The following is a 21,119-nucleotide window of genomic DNA, read 5'->3' as shown; positions in this document are numbered from 1 at the left end:
AGAAAAGAGAAAACAGGGAATATATTTTGTGCCAAGATCATGAATAATGATTTTTCAGAAATTTATTAATAAAGAACCAACACATATACTTTTAGTGTTTTTACCGCATTTAATAGTAACACAATAAATGAGTGTTAATAACATTAGGATGCAATTCAAGACATAGAACAGAACCTATTTTTCCTGTTTGATAAGGCACAAGGAAGAGGGCTTTCTGGGATAAAGGGGTTCCCACAGCAGGTGAACACATTTCTGATTTGTCTCTGGTCAGAGGTGAATACAGCAAAAGACAGGCCTGAGAGGAGGTGAGAAGGAGCAATTAGGGATGGTGTATATAGGGGAGCTTTGATTAACATCAACAAAGCTCACAGTTCTAGCTTCACAATCCAGGAATAATCCTACATGGCTGGTAGGTCTTGGGACATATTGCAGTGTAATTGGGGAGGTGGTAAAGAGACTGCACTGAATGTCGTTCTTAACACACCCAAGACTAAAGAGTCCCTCCTCTCCATATATATTGCCATTCTGATTCTTCCCTTGCCAATACTTATTACAGACACCAAAAGCCCAATTCCAAGAGTCCCCCACATGGACCTCCCAGTAATATTTGCCGGAGGTGAAAGTCTGAGCACCCCATGCAAGAAAACTTGTAGGTGTTGCAGTGATATGGGGTGCATTTTGACGGTCACATCCAATACAAATGCTTCTGAAATCTCCACATCGAAAGATATGACTGTTGGCTTCATTATGATGCAGAGTAATATCCACTGCAAAATAAATAAATAAATAAATAAATAAATAAATAAATACAAAGAAAGAAAGAAAGAAAGAAAGAAAGAAAGAAAGAAAGAAAGAAAGAAAGAAAGAAAGAAAGAAAACATGCATAGACATGTGTAAATAAGCAAAAATTGTTCTATCAAGAAATTAATTTACCAGGAAAACGTAAAGTCACAAGGACACTTTTGCTTGTAACTTCTAATAAAGTATAGAGGTGATTAATATTATCTACAAGACAAACAAAACGCTAACCACAGATATTAAAAGCGTTTTGGAAACTTACACACTGAGGGCCAAATGTAAGATCAACTTCTTTCAATCCAATTTTCAAAGCAAAATTTGCACATTATATGCCCTAAATGCTATGCTGTTATCAAAATCATTATTTAGAAATGTTTCTTATTCTTAAAAACTAGTGCTATCATTTTGGAAAGAATGTGATGATTTTCAGTTACTCAAGAGCTGCTCTAGATAACTGGATAAAAATCCGTAAGTACATGTCATAAGTGATAATTTAAAGCAGATTTCTGCAAAATCTTGTACCAGTCTCTCTGTGGCCTTCCATGCTAGCTTGGGGCTGAAGCTAGATTTTAGACTTAACATGTAGCTTTTGATATTGCAATTAAACTGAACTTCTTTTTGTTTGTAATTTTACTTGTATTCACAAAATGATTTCTTCTTTTTATTTTTACCCATTAACTAATTTTCTTGGAAATACATAAAATATATCCATTTAAAAAATTTAAAAACCCCAAGAATCTCCAGTAAACTATATTCCCCAAAAGAACAGTTCTTAGCTGTTCAAATGAATACACTAAAGAAATGTAAAATTTTGTATTTAACATTAAATAACTCACCTTCATTCTGAGCATTGTTCCATTTGCTCCTTTTTTAAATTTGCTACACTGTTCCTTTTTCCCATTACATTACTCAGTACATATGAGGCCATAATGTATTTGTTTTTCACTATCTTTCAAACTTAATGCTATAAATCTGACTATACAGACACAGATACAAAAGGGTTGCATGATTATATTGTTCACTTATGTCTATAAAGAAGTAAAATATTTGATAAAGGGTGAAATATTACCTATGTGATCCTAACAATAATAATATTTAGATAGTGGGAGTGCTGCCTGTGGGTGGAGACTTACCTCGGAATTGGTTGAGCCTGTCCCTCAGTCCAGTGATGGGCCCCGCCCTGAGCTCTGGATTCAGAGGCTGGGGCATGTGCAGCAGCACACACTCACTCCTGCAAGGAAAAACCTGCGGTTACAACATCTACAGCCATAAAATAAATAAAAGTCACTATTTGCATTTAAAAGACATTTCATGAGAATCCTTTGAACCCACAAATTTGATAATTCAAAAATTACTTCCTTTTTGAAATTAATTCCTATTTACAGCTTCCAAATTTTAAAGCATAGTGGGAGAGTCTGAGTCAGAATTCAGTCTGATCTTTCTTCTTTTTTGCCCCAAATGTGTAAGGTTCCTTAGCCTTATGGCCTTGAGAATATTCAGAGACGAAATTCTGAGTTCCACTTCTTGGTAGACTCCCCTGACATCTTTGTCTGAAATAGCGGGGTCCTGGGGAGACTGCTGCATCTGCTGCTTCCTTTTCAAGATAAAGAATGTGAAACTTGTTCTAGGCAGCTAGACCTGCCTTTTAGAAACAAGCTTTCCTAGAGGCTTATACAGTTCTAACACTCCACAGTTTTTTCAATCTATTTTTCAGAACTGTTAACTGATATGTATATAGGTATGAACAACAAATCATCAACTTTTTCGCTGCTAAAATACTTCCCCCACTTCTCTCCTGCTTCCTCTGGTGACTTTCTCACCATCCACAAAACAAAACTTCATCTTTCACCTATGCAGGCTTTTAAGCAATAAAACAAAATCACGAATAAACATGTTTTTTTTTAAATTTTATTTCACTATTTATGTATGCATTTATTTACTTAGTGGTCTTGTCTTTTCTGGTGTGGGAACGAAAGTAGACGCGAAAAAAGAATAAAGTAGTATCAATCAATATCTTAATCATTTATGCCATGACTTTGGTAGAGCCTGCTTTGATATTCGTGGAAACTGAGAGAACATACTCTAAAATCCAGGTACACACTCACCTGTATAATATGTCTCCAAAAGCCTGTAAAAAAAAAAAAAAAAAAAAAAAAAAGGAAAGATTTAGTGCAGTTCAAAAGATGCATCTTTCACTAAGTTCAGTGTGAAATTTGGAGTCAGTTCCTCAAGATATTATTTCCCTACCATCTTCTCTTCTGCAAAGCGTTTTCTATTTCTTCTGTAATGGAAAACCCAGTCAGTCGTACTGTCGCTAATTAATGTCCTGGGAAGGTCTGAGCCTTGAAGACATTCTCTAAAGAAGCGAAGGGAGAAGAGGCCCAGAGAGTCTGTGCTCCACGGTAACCTCGAATAACCTACTCAGTCATCTTTCCCAGAACCTATTACCCAAATGAGTGGATCTCAAAATAATATTAATGTGAGCCTAGATTCCCAAAACTTCTGATCTTGCCGTGTCCTCAAATTAACCTAAATGTAAATGAATCACTCACTATTTTATACATGTTTGACAACCCAAAATGTGTTAGTGACTTAGTTGGGGGACAGTTATTGGGGCTGTTACCTTGACCATTCCACAAAGTTTTGTGGCTGGTGGATAGAGTAGGAGGGACCTTTGGCATGGTAGAATCCCTTGGCGGGGCTATACTCTCCCAATAAAGTAGCATTAGTTATGCGAATGTGTTTTTGGAAACACATCATGGAAATAAAGGTAGGGAGATGGATTTCAGCCACAAGGAAAATACTTATACATGTGAATAGTCAAAAACCTGAAACCACAGTGTGAGTTTTTACCTGAAGTAGCTCCACATCTGGTTTATGGCACATTTTCATCAGCTCCTCATACGTTCCTCTTAAAATCTCCCTCCTATGAGCCATTTTGGCTTTGCTTAAATGCAGTTGATGAAAAATATCTCTCCCCTTCTTTTTCAGCATCTCCAAATTCTGTTTTTCTTCCTCATGATGAAGTGCAGGCATCTTCTGATACTCAGCTCTAATAGCTTCTAGCCTTACATTCACATAATCCTGCAGTGATAATGGGTTAGTCAAAAGAGAAATGTATTTATCCATCTCCTATTAAATCTCACTGATTCGCTTTGTCTCTCGAACACCCAATAGTTTAAACCTCAGTCTTGCCCGTTCTTAGAATCCACAAATTTTTTTCCTTTCCTTTCTTTCTGCATAAAGATCAACATAGATGTATCTGACCAATTACATTAAATTTATTCAAGATAATGGGTGTTCTAAGACAGCTGGAAATAAAAAAAACACAATTTGACTTTCTCTATTCCAACCCATATTTATGGAAAAGTAAGAACAGTTCATGCTTAAGAGTTGGAGTATAGAGCTATAGTTACTAGAAAGGAAATAATTATTTCTATTTCTGAGATACGCAACAAGTTGCTTAAACTCATTATATGTGAAATGACCTTAGACTACCATGTCCAGCTAAATGCATTTTGCCCAGCAAAACCTATCCTAATAAGGCTGCATTTATGATTTGGCCATCTTTGCCTCCCTGAGTTCATTTCCTTCCATTCTTTTTCTAAGTCATCCCAATCTGAAACATAGACTTCTTTGTGGTTCCCCGGGCCTCCAAATATACACAAACTCAAAATTACTGCATATGCTGTTCTCTCCAACTAGAATTTTACACACACACGCACACACACACACATATACGTATATACACACTCATGGTCCGCATATATATCCATACACACTTTCGTGCTCCCCTTCCTCTTCAAAACTTTGTTCAATTTGAATTTTTCAGTGAGTCTTTTTTCTGACCACCCTATTTAAAACTCAGACACTAATCTCCAGTTTCTGGCCTCTGTTGTCCTTTTCTACTTCCCTGCTTGATTACCCTCCAACAAAGAATCTACCACACTGGAACACATCATGTATTGCACATACTGGCATGTTGACCATTTTTGCCTCTGTCATTTGGATTGTACGATTTGTGAGGACAAAGATGCTTTCTTTCTTCTCTACTAGCAGATTTTCTAATTTAATATTCAACATAGACTAGGTTCTTATGAAATACTTTTCAACACACTAATATTAGCTATCATACCCTCCGAGTATACATCCACAAAGAGAAAATCATTTTTAATATTTCTCTGCCTGAAGTCCTCAGAGTTCTCCTTATATTTAGATACTAGTTCCCATATTTCGGGCATGTTTGCATGTCTCCCTCAAGACACAAATCTGTATTTCTCACCACTTTTCTCATCATATGTTGTGGATTATTCAATATTGACTAGTTTAGATTCTTAATTTCATGGTTGCCCTAGATTTCCCCTGTCACTCTTTCTGCCCCAAATTTTCCATGCAATTCCAAATACTACTTGTCCACCAGCATTCAGATTAATGCTGACCCGGGCTCAGAAGGTTCACTTGAGCTTTCCATGCCTGTCAAATAACTCTTATGCCCAGCATATCCAACCAGCACATATAGAACGCTGTGAGATGGCCCAGTTTCTTGTATCTGTTGGTGTATAGCTACAGGTTTGTATGAAAACAAACCAGCATGCTTTGTGTAACATCAATGGTTTTGTTAGAAATCCCATCTAACAGTCATACTATTCTACATAAGAAATGAGGCCAGTTTTTCTCAATGTATTCTTTTTTTTTTTTTAATGGACTCCCAGAAACATTATAGTTTGATATCAAGTTCCTATTTTAAGAGTCACCCATTTGCCCTCTGTAAGTTCCTGGAGAAGGTAGCGTAGTACAGGACTAACCTTCCAGTGGCTGATTCTGGTGGTTTCCACGTTCAGGTTTCTCTGATTTTCACGAGCTTTTCCCCATAAAGACTGCATTTTCTTTAAAAGCTTCTCCTGCAAAAGAGCCACAGATTGAAGCACCAGTGAAGACAGTAAAGTAACATGCAGACCGTTTCATAGGGAGGGGGCCCAGAATGAGGGACAAGTAAGTCCCTAGGAAATGGCATTTCTTCTATTTCCCTTCATCTTCATCAAATCTCAGAGGTTTGAAGCTAAGAAAGCCCAAAAGAGAGTTGCTTAAAGGGACTCAGGGTTGGCTTTACCCAATCTCCAAGAAAATAGGCCCACAGGAATTTCATGTGTCCTTAATAGACATAGATCTTCAGAGGCATCACTTACCCGGTGTTCCTCAGCAGCCCACTCAACGGGACAGTGTCTGTGATCCCGGTGCTCCTGAGAGCTGGAGCATAGCGAACAGAGCAGGCTCTTGTCCACTTCACAGAACATCTTCTTTGTCTCCCTGTGAGTGCCACACATTTGCTCCTCAGAGCTCAGGAATAGCCAGAGACTGGCTTTCCTGGCAAGGGAAGCCATCTTCTTCAAACGAATGTTAGTTTTGAGGTTTCTCTGCTGTGTTGACTTTATGCATTCAAAGCACTGAGTAAGAATTGGGATCTCTTGCCAGTGGAGGTAGAAACAGGGCCTGCAAAAGCTGTGCCCACAGCCCATGGTGACCGGGTCTATGAAGTAGTTCATGCAGAGGGGGCAGGTGACTTCCCTCTGGAAGACTTGCGAGATTCCAGAATTCATGTTTCTGAGGAAGAAAGAGCAACATGTCATTTTGGGGTCTGGGTTGATGAAAAGCTTCCGAACACGTGGAGATAAGTGATAGCTCTAGTTTCTTCTCTTGCCAGTGTTCATTAAAGCACAGCAAACTATTTCTTCTGTAACAAAAATACAAATCTCACACAGAGAGAGTCTCCCGGCTTTATAGTAGATATTGCTGACTAGATGACTCACAACCGCTTCTACTCCTAGTTCCTGTCTGTAACATAATACTAATCTCTTCAATTTCCCATTTTCTGAATGTGGATCTGGAAATTGGGTTTGATTCTAAGTGGCCTAGAATAAATTGTAGTTTTTCCTATTCTTCTTTCACATAACTGCTGAATGAGTATGAAAGAGTGGGAAAAACTGCCTTGGCCAAAGAAATACGAGAAGATGGCCAGAGGGTCCTGTGATATGTTTTTAGAGAGAGACACAACAGTGGGGCAGCAAACCACCATGGCACATGTTTACCTGTATAACAAGCCTGCACGTCCTGCACATTTATCTCAGGACTTAAAATAATATAAAATTAAAGTAAAATAAAAAACCAAAACCAAAAGAAAATAGAAAAACCAGTCAACCAACCAAATCAACAAATAAAAAACAGCAATTAAACCAATTTAGGTTGAATAGAAGAGAAAAAGTAATTAAAGGTATTGGGCCTTTTTATTTTCTCGTGGATTAAATTAACTTCTCCTAGGGATACCCAAACTCTGAACTAACATATAGTAGGATTTTTGTGAATCTTAAAGAGGTGTAATTATATTTCTATGGTGTGATGGTGAATTTTAGGTATCAGTCTGACTGGATTAACCAACACCTAGGGAACTGGTGCAGCATTGTTTCTGGGTGAGTCTGTGAAGGTGTTTCCAGAGGAGAGAGACATGTGAGTTGGTGAGCTGAGTGGGACCATCATCCCTCAATGTGAGTGGGCACCATTCAATCAGCTGGTAGCTCAGATAAAAGGAAAAGGCCAGAGAAAAGGCAATTTCCTCTTTCTTTCTCCTGAAGCTGGTTCTGAGGCTTTCAGCCTTGAGCTCAGTCAAGATAACGGCATCCTCAGGACATCAGCTTAAAGACAGCCTATATTTGGAACTGCTCAGACTCCATAATCAAGCAAACGAATTATCCTGATGAATTCCCTCTCGTGTAGAATCATGTGTAGCTTGAGGACAGATACATGTTCTGAGAAATGTGTAAGGAGGTTTTATTTATTTACTTTTTGAGATGGAGACTCACTCTGTCACCCAGGCTGGAGTGCAGTGGTGCAATCTCGGCTCACTGCAACCTCCGCCTCCTGGGTCAAGCGAGTCTCCTGCCTTAGCCTCCTGAGTACCTGGTATTACAGGAACATGCCACTACACCCGGCAAATTTTTTCTTTTCTTTTTTTTTTTTTTTTTTTTCCAGTAGAGATGAGGTTTTGCCCCGTTGGCCAGGCTGGACTTGAACTCCTGGCCTCAAGTGATCTGCATGCCACAGCCTCCAAAAGTGCTGAGACTACAGGCATGAGCCACTGCACCTAGCCAGGCGGTTTTATTGTTTTGACATGATAGAATATACTTATACAAACCTAGGTGGTATAGCCTGCTACACACCTGTGATATACAGTACAGCCTACTGCTCCCAGACTACAAAACTGTACAGCATGTTCTGCACTGTATACTGTAGGCAATTGTAACACAGTGGTAATTATTTAGTATGTAAACATATTTAAATACAGAAAAGGTACAGTAAACATACTGGTATTATAATCTTATGTGACCGCCATGTGTGGTTTGTGGTTGGCTGAAATGGCTCATGAATGTATCTCTACATGTATACATACACATCCTATGATTCTGCCTGTCTGGAGAGCCCTGACTAATACATAAACTATGGTCTCTGGCAATTTTAAGTCCTTTTCTTTACTCTCCTTTCTTTGATAACGCTGCTGAATTTTAGTGAAAGAAATGAAAAATCTTAGAATTGTGAATATTCTCCAGAGGTCATCTAAGTCATTTTAAGGAGTTTTTCATCGTTTAATAAGATTAAGACTCAAGCGAGATGGCAACCACCATCACGTATCAAATTATATCTTCTATATTTATTTGGTCAAAAAATTGTGTTTTGATTTCCAAACTAGGATGTTTTGGGGAGCTTTCTCATTTTTTTCAGTTTCACTATTTTGCGACTCTCATCATTACCTTACTAATTTAAAGTTATGTCTAAATGCTGAATGAATGAATTAACATTCATTAACGTCTTCTCAATTCAATTAGATAATATTAATACACTCATTACACATATATTTACACACACCTATGTGTACATACATGTATAAATATCAACTCCATATATTCATTATGCATACATATCGGTTGCAGCAAACACCAGATATTTCAAATTTTTCAAAACTATATTGAAGAATGATAGAAAACGCAAAATAACAACAATTAGTATCCTCATAATTCATAAAACCTATAGTAAGAATATGAATTACAAACGGTGTCATTGTGTAGATTTAAGATAATGAGATATTTTTAACACTCTAATTTATTATTTTGTAAAGGAAAGAAGATATAATTTTATCAATATAGGTTTCACTCACCGCTGGGTTCTTTGAATGGTTCCCACGATGATTCTTCCGGAAATAATTCTGTTAAGTACTCCTCAAGGTCAGGAGCTCATTCACCGCAGTACTGAATTTCAGAGGTCACCAAAATACAGCTCCCTCTAAGCGCGCTCCTTCTCCTTTGGAGAAAACTGAGCTCATCTCTTCTATGTCCTTTTATAAGAATCTGTGAAGACCACACCCACCTCTTTAAGTGGGTGGAGTATTGAGAAAGGTTGAGAATAAGATGATTAGGTTTATGCAGTATGTAGATCACACCTTTGCACCGCTGATTAAATTATCATCACTCCTTAAAAAACCATGACTGAACTGAATCATATGTAACGTAAATCCTATCAGATTAGACACACACTGGAAATATTGGTTTTCCAAAGTTGTTAACCATTCATCTGCTTCAAATAGAATATTTTCAAATTGCAAATTTTATTAGGAACCAATTTTTACACCACTTTCCGGGAGTCATTCAATTGACTCAAGCAAGAAAATTGCATCAAGGAAGAAAATAACCAAGAATCTCAGTCACAGGAGAGCTTCTGTGTATAGATGTCTGTTTGTGGCAGGGGGTCAGGGTATTCATGCTGCAGAAGACAAGCTGGAATCGCCCTCCACCCACATTTCGACCCAGCCAAGGGCTCTGGTTCCTTTCCTAAACCTGCCTCTAGTCTTCCCCACCTTTCTCTGTTTCTATCCCCTCTCTAATTGCTGGATGAGGCTGTGCTGCTGCACCTGACTGTCTAGCTCCTGAGCATTACATCCCCATACTCCAGGCCTTTATTCATCACCAAAACAGCATGGTACTCGTAAAAAAATAGGCACATAGACCAGTGGAATAGAATAGAGAACCCAGAAATAAACCCAAATATTTATAACCAACTGATCTTCGACAAAGCAAACAAAAACATAAAGTGTAGAGAGGACACCCTGTTCAACAAATGGTGGTGGGATAATTGGCAGGCCTCATGTAGGAGAATGAAACTGGACTTTGTGGCATAGACAAACTTTCTTATTATTATTCAATGAAACACTCACGTAGGACCTACTGGGAAGGTGTTTTGCAGATGTAACCAAAGGCCCTTCTCTTGTAACTAGCAAGTGTACCCAGGTAAGCCTGACTTCATCAGTGAAACTCCCTTAAAGAAAGACATAGGCATTCCTTGAACAACATTTAAAATAGCAAATGGGACTCTAATCTTCCAATTGCCCCCTACTGACTTTGGACCAAAGCTTTGAATCATGACTATTGGGACCCAGCCAGCTGAGGATTTTTCTTCCTAACTGACTTTAACAGGGATCTCATACTTGCTCAGGCAGCCAATCAACTGTGGAAATCAGTTGCTTGCACTTAATTCATATGTGGATCTCCCTAATTATACATATATATTATGGGTTCTGCTTTGATTTTTGAACCTTGACAGACTTTTTGAACCTTGACAGACTTTTTGAACCTTGACAGACATAGGGCTGATGGATTTGTCTTCACTGTTCTGACACTCTTGAATATAACTCTTGTGTGGGCTATTGGCAAAGAATTCCTCTGTCAGAAAATATTTGAGTAGCGGGGTGCGGTGGCTCAGGCTTGTAATCCCAGCACTTTGGGAGGCCGAGGCGGGTGGATCACGAGGTCAAGAGATCGAGACCACGGTTAAACCCCGTCTCTACTAAAAATACAAAAAATTAGCCGGGCGTGGTGGTGGGCGCCTGTAGTCCCAGCTACTCGGAGAGGCTGAGGCAGGAGAATGGCATGAACCCGGGAGGCGGAGCTTGCAGTGAGCCGAGATTGCGCCACTGCACTCCAGCCTGGGAGACAGAGGGAGACTCCTTCTCAAAAAAAAAAAAAAAAAAAAAGAAAATATTTGAGTAGTAGCCGCTTCTGAAATCTCTTTTCTTTTTTAATTTGTCACATGACAACAAAAATATTTGTTATAGAAAGAAAAATACAGTCCATCCCTATCGTTTGGATTCTGTATTTGTGAATCAGCCTACATCCTAAAACTCGTTTTTAATCCCCAAATTAATTATTATATTGCACTTTTAATCATGGTAGAACATCATGCACCTTGTGGAGAAAAGCATTAAAATAAGAATTCATATTTCACCCATGAGATTGGCAACGTTTTGTAAATTCTACGAGAGACCTCAAAATAGTAGTTATTTGGTTAGTCAGTGATTTCTCTTGGTGTGGTAGAAAAAAAAATGTTTTATCTTCCTGTTGGACTTCTCTTCGAATATCCTGTAAATGTACTAAAGCAGCATTTAAGGCTGGACGAGGTGGTTTATGCCTGCACTCCCAAGCACTTCGGAAGTCCAAGACCAGAGGATCACTTGAAGACAGGAGTTGTAGAACAGCCTGGGCTGCAGAGCCATACCCTGACTCTTTGAAAAGTTTTAAAAAACATTAGCGAGGTGGGATGGTGTGCGACTGTAGTCCTAGCTACTTGAGAGGCTGAAGCAGGAGGATCCCTTGAGCATTGGAATTCAAGGCTGCAGTGAGATATGATTGTACCACTGCACTCCACAAGGAGACAGTTTCTCTAGAATAAATACATGCGCCTTTAAAGGAATGCCTGTATCTTGGATGAAACTCAATAAACAGTATAGAATGCAACTTAGTTGATTTCCACTGTGTGTCTAATCTGATAGGATTTACGTTACATATGATTCAGTTCAGTCATGGTTTTTTAAGGAGTGATGATAATTTAATCAGCGGTGCAAAGGTGTGATCTACATACTGCATAAACCTAATCATCTTATTCTCAACCTTTCTCAATACTCCACCCACTTAAAGAGGTGGGTGTGGTCTTCACAGATTCTTATAAAAGGACATAGAAGAGATGAGCTCAGTTTTCTCCAAAGGAGAAGGAGCGCGCTTAGAGGGAGCTGTATTTTGGTGACCTCTGAAATTCAGTACTGCGGTGAATGAGCTCCTGACCTTGAGGAGTACTTAACAGAATTATTTCCGGAAGAATCATCGTGGGAACCATTCAAAGAACCCAGCGGTGAGTGAAACCTATATTGATAAAATTATATCTTCTTTCCTTTACAAAATAATAAATTAGAGTGTTAAAAATATCTCATTATCTTAAATCTACACAATGACACCGTTTGTAATTCATATTCTTACTATAGGTTTTATGAATTATGAGGATACTAATTGTTGTTATTTTGCGTTTTCTATCATTCTTCAATATAGTTTTGAAAAATTTGAAATATCTGGTGTTTGCTGCAACCGATATGTATGCATAATGAATATATGGAGTTGATATTTATACATGTATGTACACATAGGTGTGTGTAAATATATGTGTAATGAGTGTATTAATATTATCTAATTGAATTGAGAAGACGTTAATGAATGTTAATTCATTCATTCAGCATTTAGACATAACTTTAAATTAGTAAGGTAATGATGAGAGTCGCAAAATAGTGAAACTGAAAAAAATGAGAAAGCTCCCCAAAACATCCTAGTTTGGAAATCAAAACACAATTTTTTGACCAAATAAATATAGAAGATATAATTTGATACGTGATGGTGGTTGCCATCTCGCTTGAGTCTTAATCTTATTAAACGATGAAAAACTCCTTAAAATGACTTAGATGACCTCTGGAGAATATTCACAATTCTAAGATTTTTCATTTCTTTCACTAAAATTCAGCAGCGTTATCAAAGAAAGGAGAGTAAAGAAAAGGACTTAAAATTGCCAGAGACCATAGTTTATGTATTAGTCAGGGCTCTCCAGACAGGCAGAATCATAGGATGTGTATGTATACATGTAGAGATACATTCATGAGCCATTTCAGCCAACCACAAACCACACATGGCGGTCACATAAGATTATAATACCAGTATGTTTACTGTACCTTTTCTGTATTTAAATATGTTTACATACTAAATAATTACCACTGTGTTACAATTGCCTACAGTATACAGTGCAGAACATGCTGTACAGTTTTGTAGTCTGGGAGCAGTAGGCTGTACTGTATATCACAGGTGTGTAGCAGGCTATACCACCTAGGTTTGTATAAGTATATTCTATCATGTCAAAACAATAAAACCGCCTGGCTAGGTGCAGTGGCTCATGCCTGTAGTCTCAGCACTTTTGGAGGCTGTGGCATGCAGATCACTTGAGGCCAGGAGTTCAAGTCCAGCCTGGCCAACGGGGCAAAACCTCATCTCTACTGGAAAAAAAAAAAAAAAAAAAAGAAAAGAAAAAATTTGCCGGGTGTAGTGGCATGTTCCTGTAATACCAGGTACTCAGGAGGCTAAGGCAGGAGACTCGCTTGACCCAGGAGGCGGAGGTTGCAGTGAGCCGAGATTGCACCACTGCACTCCAGCCTGGGTGACAGAGTGAGTCTCCATCTCAAAAAGTAAATAAATAAAACCTCCTTACACATTTCTCAGAACATGTATCTGTCCTCAAGCTACACATGATTCTACACGAGAGGGAATTCATCAGGATAATTCGTTTGCTTGATTATGGAGTCTGAGCAGTTCCAAATATAGGCTGTCTTTAAGCTGATGTCCTGAGGATGCCGTTATCTTGACTGAGCTCAAGGCTGAAAGCCTCAGAACCAGCTTCAGGAGAAAGAAAGAGGAAATTGCCTTTTCTCTGGCCTTTTCCTTTTATCTGAGCTACCAGCTGATTGAATGGTGCCCACTCACATTGAGGGATGATGGTCCCACTCAGCTCACCAACTCACATGTCTCTCTCCTCTGGAAACACCTTCACAGACTCACCCAGAAACAATGCTGCACCAGTTCCCTAGGTGTTGGTTAATCCAGTCAGACTGATACCTAAAATTCACCATCACACCATAGAAATATAATTACACCTCTTTAAGATTCACAAAAATCCTACTATATGTTAGTTCAGAGTTTGGGTATCCCTAGGAGAAGTTAATTTAATCCACGAGAAAATAAAAAGGCCCAATACCTTTAATTACTTTTTCTCTTCTATTCAACCTAAATTGGTTTAATTGCTGTTTTTTATTTGTTGATTTGGTTGGTTGACTGGTTTTTCTATTTTCTTTTGGTTTTGGTTTTTTATTTTACTTTAATTTTATATTATTTTAAGTCCTGAGATAAATGTGCAGGACGTGCAGGCTTGTTATACAGGTAAACATGTGCCATGGTGGTTTGCTGCCCCACTGTTGTGTCTCTCTCTAAAAACATATCACAGGACCCTCTGGCCATCTTCTCGTATTTCTTTGGCCAAGGCAGTTTTTCCCACTCTTTCATACTCATTCAGCAGTTATGTGAAAGAAGAATAGGAAAAACTACAATTTATTCTAGGCCACTTAGAATCAAACCCAATTTCCAGATCCACATTCAGAAAATGGGAAATTGAAGAGATTAGTATTATGTTACAGACAGGAACTAGGAGTAGAAGCGGTTGTGAGTCATCTAGTCAGCAATATCTACTATAAAGCCGGGAGACTCTCTCTGTGTGAGATTTGTATTTTTGTTACAGAAGAAATAGTTTGCTGTGCTTTAATGAACACTGGCAAGAGAAGAAACTAGAGCTATCACTTATCTCCACGTGTTCGGAAGCTTTTCATCAACCCAGACCCCAAAATGACATGTTGCTCTTTCTTCCTCAGAAACATGAATTCTGGAATCTCGCAAGTCTTCCAGAGGGAAGTCACCTGCCCCCTCTGCATGAACTACTTCATAGACCCGGTCACCATGGGCTGTGGGCACAGCTTTTGCAGGCCCTGTTTCTACCTCCACTGGCAAGAGATCCCAATTCTTACTCAGTGCTTTGAATGCATAAAGTCAACACAGCAGAGAAACCTCAAAACTAACATTCGTTTGAAGAAGATGGCTTCCCTTGCCAGGAAAGCCAGTCTCTGGCTATTCCTGAGCTCTGAGGAGCAAATGTGTGGCACTCACAGGGAGACAAAGAAGATGTTCTGTGAAGTGGACAAGAGCCTGCTCTGTTCGCTATGCTCCAGCTCTCAGGAGCACCGGGATCACAGACACTGTCCCGTTGAGTGGGCTGCTGAGGAACACCGGGTAAGTGATGCCTCTGAAGATCTATGTCTATTAAGGACACATGAAATTCCTGTGGGCCTATTTTCTTGGAGATTGGGTAAAGCCAACCCTGAGTCCCTTTAAGCAACTCTCTTTTGGGCTTTCTTAGCTTCAAACCTCTGAGATTTGATGAAGATGAAGGGAAATAGAAGAAATGCCATTTCCTAGGGACTTACTTGTCCCTCATTCTGGGCCCCCTCCCTATGAAACGGTCTGCATGTTACTTTACTGTCTTCACTGGTGCTTCAATCTGTGGCTCTTTTGCAGGAGAAGCTTTTAAAGAAAATGCAGTCTTTATGGGGAAAAGCTCGTGAAAATCAGAGAAACCTGAACGTGGAAACCACCAGAATCAGCCACTGGAAGGTTAGTCCTGTACTACGCTACCTTCTCCAGGAACTTACAGAGGGCAAATGGGTGACTCTTAAAATAGGAACTTGATATCAAACCATAATGTTTCTGGGAGTCCATTAAAAAAAAAAAAAGAATACATTGAGAAAAACTGGCCTCATTTCTTATGTAGAATAGTATGACTGTTAGATGGGATTTCTAACAAAACCATTGATGTTACACAAAGCATGCTGGTTTGTTTTCATACAAACCTGTAGCTATACACCAACAGATACAAGAAACTGGGCCATCTCACAGCGTTCTATATGTGCTGGTTGGATATGCTGGGCATAAGAGTTATTTGACAGGCATGGAAAGCTCAAGTGAACCTTCTGAGCCCGGGTCAGCATTAATCTGAATGCTGGTGGACAAGTAGTATTTGGAATTGCATGGAAAATTTGGGGCAGAAAGAGTGACAGGGGAAATCTAGGGCAACCATGAAATTAAGAATCTAAACTAGTCAATATTGAATAATCCACAACATATGATGAGAAAAGTGGTGAGAAATACAGATTTGTGTCTTGAGGGAGACATGCAAACATGCCCGAAATATGGGAACTAGTATCTAAATATAAGGAGAACTCTGAGGACTTCAGGCAGAGAAATATTAAAAATGATTTTCTCTTTGTGGATGTATACTCGGAGGGTATGATAGCTAATATTAGTGTGTTGAAAAGTATTTCATAAGAACCTAGTCTATGTTGAATATTAAATTAGAAAATCTGCTAGTAGAGAAGAAAGAAAGCATCTTTGTCCTCACAAATCGTACAATCCAAATGACAGAGGCAAAAATGGTCAACATGCCAGTATGTGCAATACATGATGTGTTCCAGTGTGGTAGATTCTTTGTTGGAGGGTAATCAAGCAGGGAAGTAGAAAAGGACAACAGAGGCCAGAAACTGGAGATTAGTGTCTGAGTTTTAAATAGGGTGGTCAGAAAAAAGACTCACTGAAAAATTCAAATTGAACAAAGTTTTGAAGAGGAAGGGGAGCACGAAAGTGTGTATGGATATATATGCGGACCATGAGTGTGTATATACGTATATGTGTGTGTGTGTGCGTGTGTGTGTAAAATTCTAGTTGGAGAGAACAGCATATGCAGTAATTTTGAGTTTGTGTATATTTGGAGGCCCGGGGAACCACAAAGAAGTCTATGTTTCAGATTGGGATGACTTAGAAAAAGAATGGAAGGAAATGAACTCAGGGAGGCAAAGATGGCCAAATCATAAATGCAGCCTTATTAGGATAGGTTTTGCTGGGCAAAATGCATTTAGCTGGACATGGTAGTCTAAGGTCATTTCACATATAATGAGTTTAAGCAACTTGTTGCGTATCTCAGAAATAGAAATAATTATTTCCTTTCTAGTAACTATAGCTCTATACTCCAACTCTTAAGCATGAACTGTTCTTACTTTTCCATAAATATGGGTTGGAATAGAGAAAGTCAAATTGTGTTTTTTTTATTTCCAGCTGTCTTAGAACACCCATTATCTTGAATAAATTTAATGTAATTGGTCAGATACATCTATGTTGATCTTTATGCAGAAAGAAAGGAAAGGAAAAAAATTTGTGGATTCTAAGAACGGGCAAGACTGAGGTTTAAACTATTGGGTGTTCGAGAGACAAAGCGAATCAGTGAGATTTAATAGGAGATGGATAAATACATTTCTCTTTTGACTAACCCATTATCACTGCAGGATTATGTGAATGTAAGGCTAGAAGCTATTAGAGCTGAGTATCAGAAGATGCCTGCACTTCATCATGAGGAAGAAAAACAGAATTTGGAGATGCTGAAAAAGAAGGGGAGAGATATTTTTCATCAACTGCATTTAAGCAAAGCCAAAATGGCTCATAGGAGGGAGATTTTAAGAGGAACGTATGAGGAGCTGATGAAAATGTGCCATAAACCAGATGTGGAGCTACTTCAGGTAAAAACTCACACTGTGGTTTCAGGTTTTTGACTATTCACATGTATAAGTATTTTCCTTGTGGCTGAAATCCATCTCCCTACCTTTATTTCCATGATGTGTTTCCAAAAACACATTCGCATAACTAATGCTACTTTATTGGGAGAGTATAGCCCCGCCAAGGGATTCTACCATGCCAAAGGTCCCTCCTACTCTATCCACCAGCCACAAAACTTTGTGGAATGGTCAAGGTAACAGCCCCAATAACTGTCCCCCAACTAAGTCACTAACACATTTTGGGTTGTCAAACATGTATAAAATAGTGAGTGATTCATTTACATTTAGGTTAATTTGAGGACACGGCAAGATCAGAAGTTTTGGGAATCTAGGCTCACATTAATATTATTTTGAGATCCACTCATTTGGGTAATAGGTTCTGGGAAAGATGACTGAGTAGGTTATTCGAGGTTACCGTGGAGCACAGACTCTCTGGGCCTCTTCTCCCTTCGCTTCTTTAGAGAATGTCTTCAAGGCTCAGACCTTCCCAGGACATTAATTAGCGACAGTACGACTGACTGGGTTTTCCATTACAGAAGAAATAGAAAACGCTTTGCAGAAGAGAAGATGGTAGGGAAATAATATCTTGAGGAACTGACTCCAAATTTCACACTGAACTTAGTGAAAGATGCATCTTTTGAACTGCACTAAATCTTTCCTTTTTTTTTTTTTTTTTTTTTTTTTTACAGGCTTTTGGAGACATATTATACAGGTGAGTGTGTACCTGGATTTTAGAGTATGTTCTCTCAGTTTCCACGAATATCAAAGCAGGCTCTACCAAAGTCATGGCATAAATGATTAAGATATTGATTGATACTACTTTATTCTTTTTTCGCGTCTACTTTCGTTCCCACACCAGAAAAGACAAGACCACTAAGTAAATAAATGCATACATAAATAGTGAAATAAAATTTAAAAAAAAACATGTTTATTCGTGATTTTGTTTTATTGCTTAAAAGCCTGCATAGGTGAAAGATGAAGTTTTGTTTTGTGGATGGTGAGAAAGTCACCAGAGGAAGCAGGAGAGAAGTGGGGGAAGTATTTTAGCAGCGAAAAAGTTGATGATTTGTTGTTCATACCTATATACATATCAGTTAACAGTTCTGAAAAATAGATTGAAAAAACTGTGGAGTGTTAGAACTGTATAAGCCTCTAGGAAAGCTTGTTTCTAAAAGGCAGGTCTAGCTGCCTAGAACAAGTTTCACATTCTTTATCTTGAAAAGGAAGCAGCAGATGCAGCAGTCTCCCCAGGACCCCGCTATTTCAGACAAAGATGTCAGGGGAGTCTACCAAGAAGTGGAACTCAGAATTTCGTCTCTGAATATTCTCAAGGCCATAAGGCTAAGGAACCTTACACATTTGGGGCAAAAAAGAAGAAAGATCAGACTGAATTCTGACTCAGACTCTCCCACTATGCTTTAAAATTTGGAAGCTGTAAATAGGAATTAATTTCAAAAAGGAAGTAATTTTTGAATTATCAAATTTGTGGGTTCAAAGGATTCTCATGAAATGTCTTTTAAATGCAAATAGTGACTTTTATTTATTTTATGGCTGTAGATGTTGTAACCGCAGGTTTTTCCTTGCAGGAGTGAGTGTGTGCTGCTGCACATGCCCCAGCCTCTGAATCCAGAGCTCAGGGCGGGGCCCATCACTGGACTGAGGGACAGGCTCAACCAATTCCGAGGTAAGTCTCCACCCACAGGCAGCACTCCCACTATCTAAATATTATTATTGTTAGGATCACATAGGTAATATTTCACCCTTTATCAAATATTTTACTTCTTTATAGACATAAGTGAACAATATAATCATGCAACCCTTTTGTATCTGTGTCTGTATAGTCAGATTTATAGCATTAAGTTTGAAAGATAGTGAAAAACAAATACATTATGGCCTCATATGTACTGAGTAATGTAATGGGAAAAAGGAACAGTGTAGCAAATTTAAAAAAGGAGCAAATGGAACAATGCTCAGAATGAAGGTGAGTTATTTAATGTTAAATACAAAATTTTACATTTCTTTAGTGTATTCATTTGAACAGCTAAGAACTGTTCTTTTGGGGAATATAGTTTACTGGAGATTCTTGGGGTTTTTAAATTTTTTAAATGGATATATTTTATGTATTTCCAAGAAAATTAGTTAATGGGTAAAAATAAAAAGAAGAAATCATTTTGTGAATACAAGTAAAATTACAAACAAAAAGAAGTTCAGTTTAATTGCAATATCAAAAGCTACATGTTAAGTCTAAAATCTAGCTTCAGCCCCAAGCTAGCATGGAAGGCCACAGAGAGACTGGTACAAGATTTTGCAGAAATCTGCTTTAAATTATCACTTATGACATGTACTTACGGATTTTTATCCAGTTATCTAGAGCAGCTCTTGAGTAACTGAAAATCATCACATTCTTTCCAAAATGATAGCACTAGTTTTTAAGAATAAGAAACATTTCTAAATAATGATTTTGATAACAGCATAGCATTTAGGGCATATAATGTGCAAATTTTGCTTTGAAAATTGGATTGAAAGAAGTTGATCTTACATTTGGCCCTCAGTGTGTAAGTTTCCAAAACGCTTTTAATATCTGTGGTTAGCGTTTTGTTTGTCTTGTAGATAATATTAATCACCTCTATACTTTATTAGAAGTTACAAGCAAAAGTGTCCTTGTGACTTTACGTTTTCCTGGTAAATTAATTTCTTGATAGAACAATTTTTGCTTATTTACACATGTCTATGCATGTTTTCTTTCTTTCTTTCTTTCTTTCTTTCTTTCTTTCTTTCTTTCTTTCTTTGTATTTATTTATTTATTTATTTATTTATTTATTTATTTTGCAGTGGATATTACTCTGCATCATAATGAAGCCAACAGTCATATCTTTCGATGTGGAGATTTCAGAAGCATTTGTATTGGATGTGACCGTCAAAATGCACCCCATATCACTGCAACACCTACAAGTTTTCTTGCATGGGGTGCTCAGACTTTCACCTCCGGCAAATATTACTGGGAGGTCCATGTGGGGGACTCTTGGAATTGGGCTTTTGGTGTCTGTAATAAGTATTGGCAAGGGAAGAATCAGAATGGCAATATATATGGAGAGGAGGGACTCTTTAGTCTTGGGTGTGTTAAGAACGACATTCAGTGCAGTCTCTTTACCACCTCCCCAATTACACTGCAATATGTCCCAAGACCTACCAGCCATGTAGGATTATTCCTGGATTGTGAAGCTAGAACTGTGAGCTTTGTTGATGTTAATCAAAGCTCCCCTATATACACCATCCCTAATTGCTCCTTCTCACCTCCTCTCAGGCCTGTCTTTTGCTGTATTCACCTCTGACCAGAGACAAATCAGAAATGTGTTCACCTGCTGTGGGAACCCCTTTATCCCAGAAAGCCCTCTTCCTTGTGCCTTATCAAACAGGAAAAATAGGTTCTGTTCTATGTCTTGAATTGCATCCTAATGTTATTAACACTCATTTATTGTGTTACTATTAAATGCGGTAAAAACACTAAAAGTATATGTGTTGGTTCTTTATTAATAAATTTCTGAAAAATCATTATTCATGATCTTGGCACAAAATATATTCCCTGTTTTCTCTTTTCTTCACTTCTGACTGCCACTGAGTGAAATAATAGATGACAGACATGTCCGAATGAAGTTAAAATCAGTGGAAGGCAGTCGGGATCTTTCGCTTCATGCAAAAACTTGGAGTGAAG

At 38.3% G+C, this 21,119-nt stretch overlaps 2 protein-coding genes across 4 annotated transcripts; one reads left to right on the top strand and one right to left on the bottom strand.

Annotated features, from left to right (window-relative positions):
- Window positions 1-224: 224 nt before the first annotated feature.
- LOC129483937 (tripartite motif-containing protein 49D-like) lies at window positions 225-6,399 on the bottom strand. 2 transcript variants are annotated; one of them, XM_055281349.2, is made up of 6 exons: window positions 5,985-6,395; window positions 5,604-5,699; window positions 3,652-3,882; window positions 2,904-2,926; window positions 1,932-2,029; window positions 225-767 (listed from the first exon to the last, which is right to left on the bottom strand). In XM_055281349.2, exons 1-6 carry the CDS (start codon window positions 6,393-6,395, stop codon window positions 268-270), a joined length of 1,359 nt encoding a protein of 452 aa, XP_055137324.1. In that variant the 3' UTR covers window positions 225-267. The 2 variants fall into 2 exon arrangements, with proteins under 2 accessions (XP_055137324.1, XP_055137325.1); XM_055281350.2 differs by lacking the exon at window positions 3,652-3,882 and having other exon boundaries at window positions 5,985-6,399.
- Window positions 6,400-14,623: 8,224 nt separating this feature from the next.
- Window positions 14,624-20,782, top strand: LOC129483936 (tripartite motif-containing protein 49D-like). Of its 2 annotated transcripts, XM_055281346.2 has the most exons (6): window positions 14,628-15,038; window positions 15,324-15,419; window positions 17,141-17,371; window positions 18,097-18,119; window positions 18,994-19,091; window positions 20,240-20,782. In XM_055281346.2, exons 1-6 carry the CDS (start codon window positions 14,628-14,630, stop codon window positions 20,737-20,739), a joined length of 1,359 nt encoding a protein of 452 aa, XP_055137321.1. In that variant the 3' UTR covers window positions 20,740-20,782. The 2 variants fall into 2 exon arrangements, with proteins under 2 accessions (XP_055137323.1, XP_055137321.1); XM_055281348.2 differs by lacking the exon at window positions 17,141-17,371 and having other exon boundaries at window positions 14,624-15,038.
- The last annotated feature ends 337 nt before the right edge of the window (window positions 20,783-21,119 follow it).

Source organism: Symphalangus syndactylus, chromosome 6 (assembly GCF_028878055.3).
Source record: "Symphalangus syndactylus isolate Jambi chromosome 6, NHGRI_mSymSyn1-v2.1_pri, whole genome shotgun sequence".
Taxonomy (NCBI): Eukaryota; Metazoa; Chordata; class Mammalia; order Primates; family Hylobatidae; genus Symphalangus; species Symphalangus syndactylus.
Note: the sequence above shows the minus strand (reverse complement) of the source record. Positions and strands in the feature narration are given on the sequence as shown.

Coding starts and splice junctions, on each gene's coding strand:
- LOC129483937 (XM_055281349.2), bottom strand. CDS start 6,395: ATGAATTCTGGAATCTCGCAAGTCTTCCAGAGGGAAGTCACCTGCCCC. Junction 3,883..5,603: donor CCAGAATCAGCCACTGGAAG/GTTAGTCCTGTA, acceptor TTATCACTGCAG/GATTATGTGAATGTAAGGCT. Junction 2,030..2,903: donor TTTGGAGACATATTATACAG/GTGAGTGTGTAC, acceptor TTTTCCTTGCAG/GAGTGAGTGTGTGCTGCTGC.
- LOC129483936 (XM_055281346.2), top strand. CDS start 14,628: ATGAATTCTGGAATCTCGCAAGTCTTCCAGAGGGAAGTCACCTGCCCC. Junction 15,420..17,140: donor CCAGAATCAGCCACTGGAAG/GTTAGTCCTGTA, acceptor TTATCACTGCAG/GATTATGTGAATGTAAGGCT. Junction 17,372..18,096: donor CAGATGTGGAGCTACTTCAG/GTAAAAACTCAC, acceptor TTTTTTTTACAG/GCTTTTGGAGACATATTATA.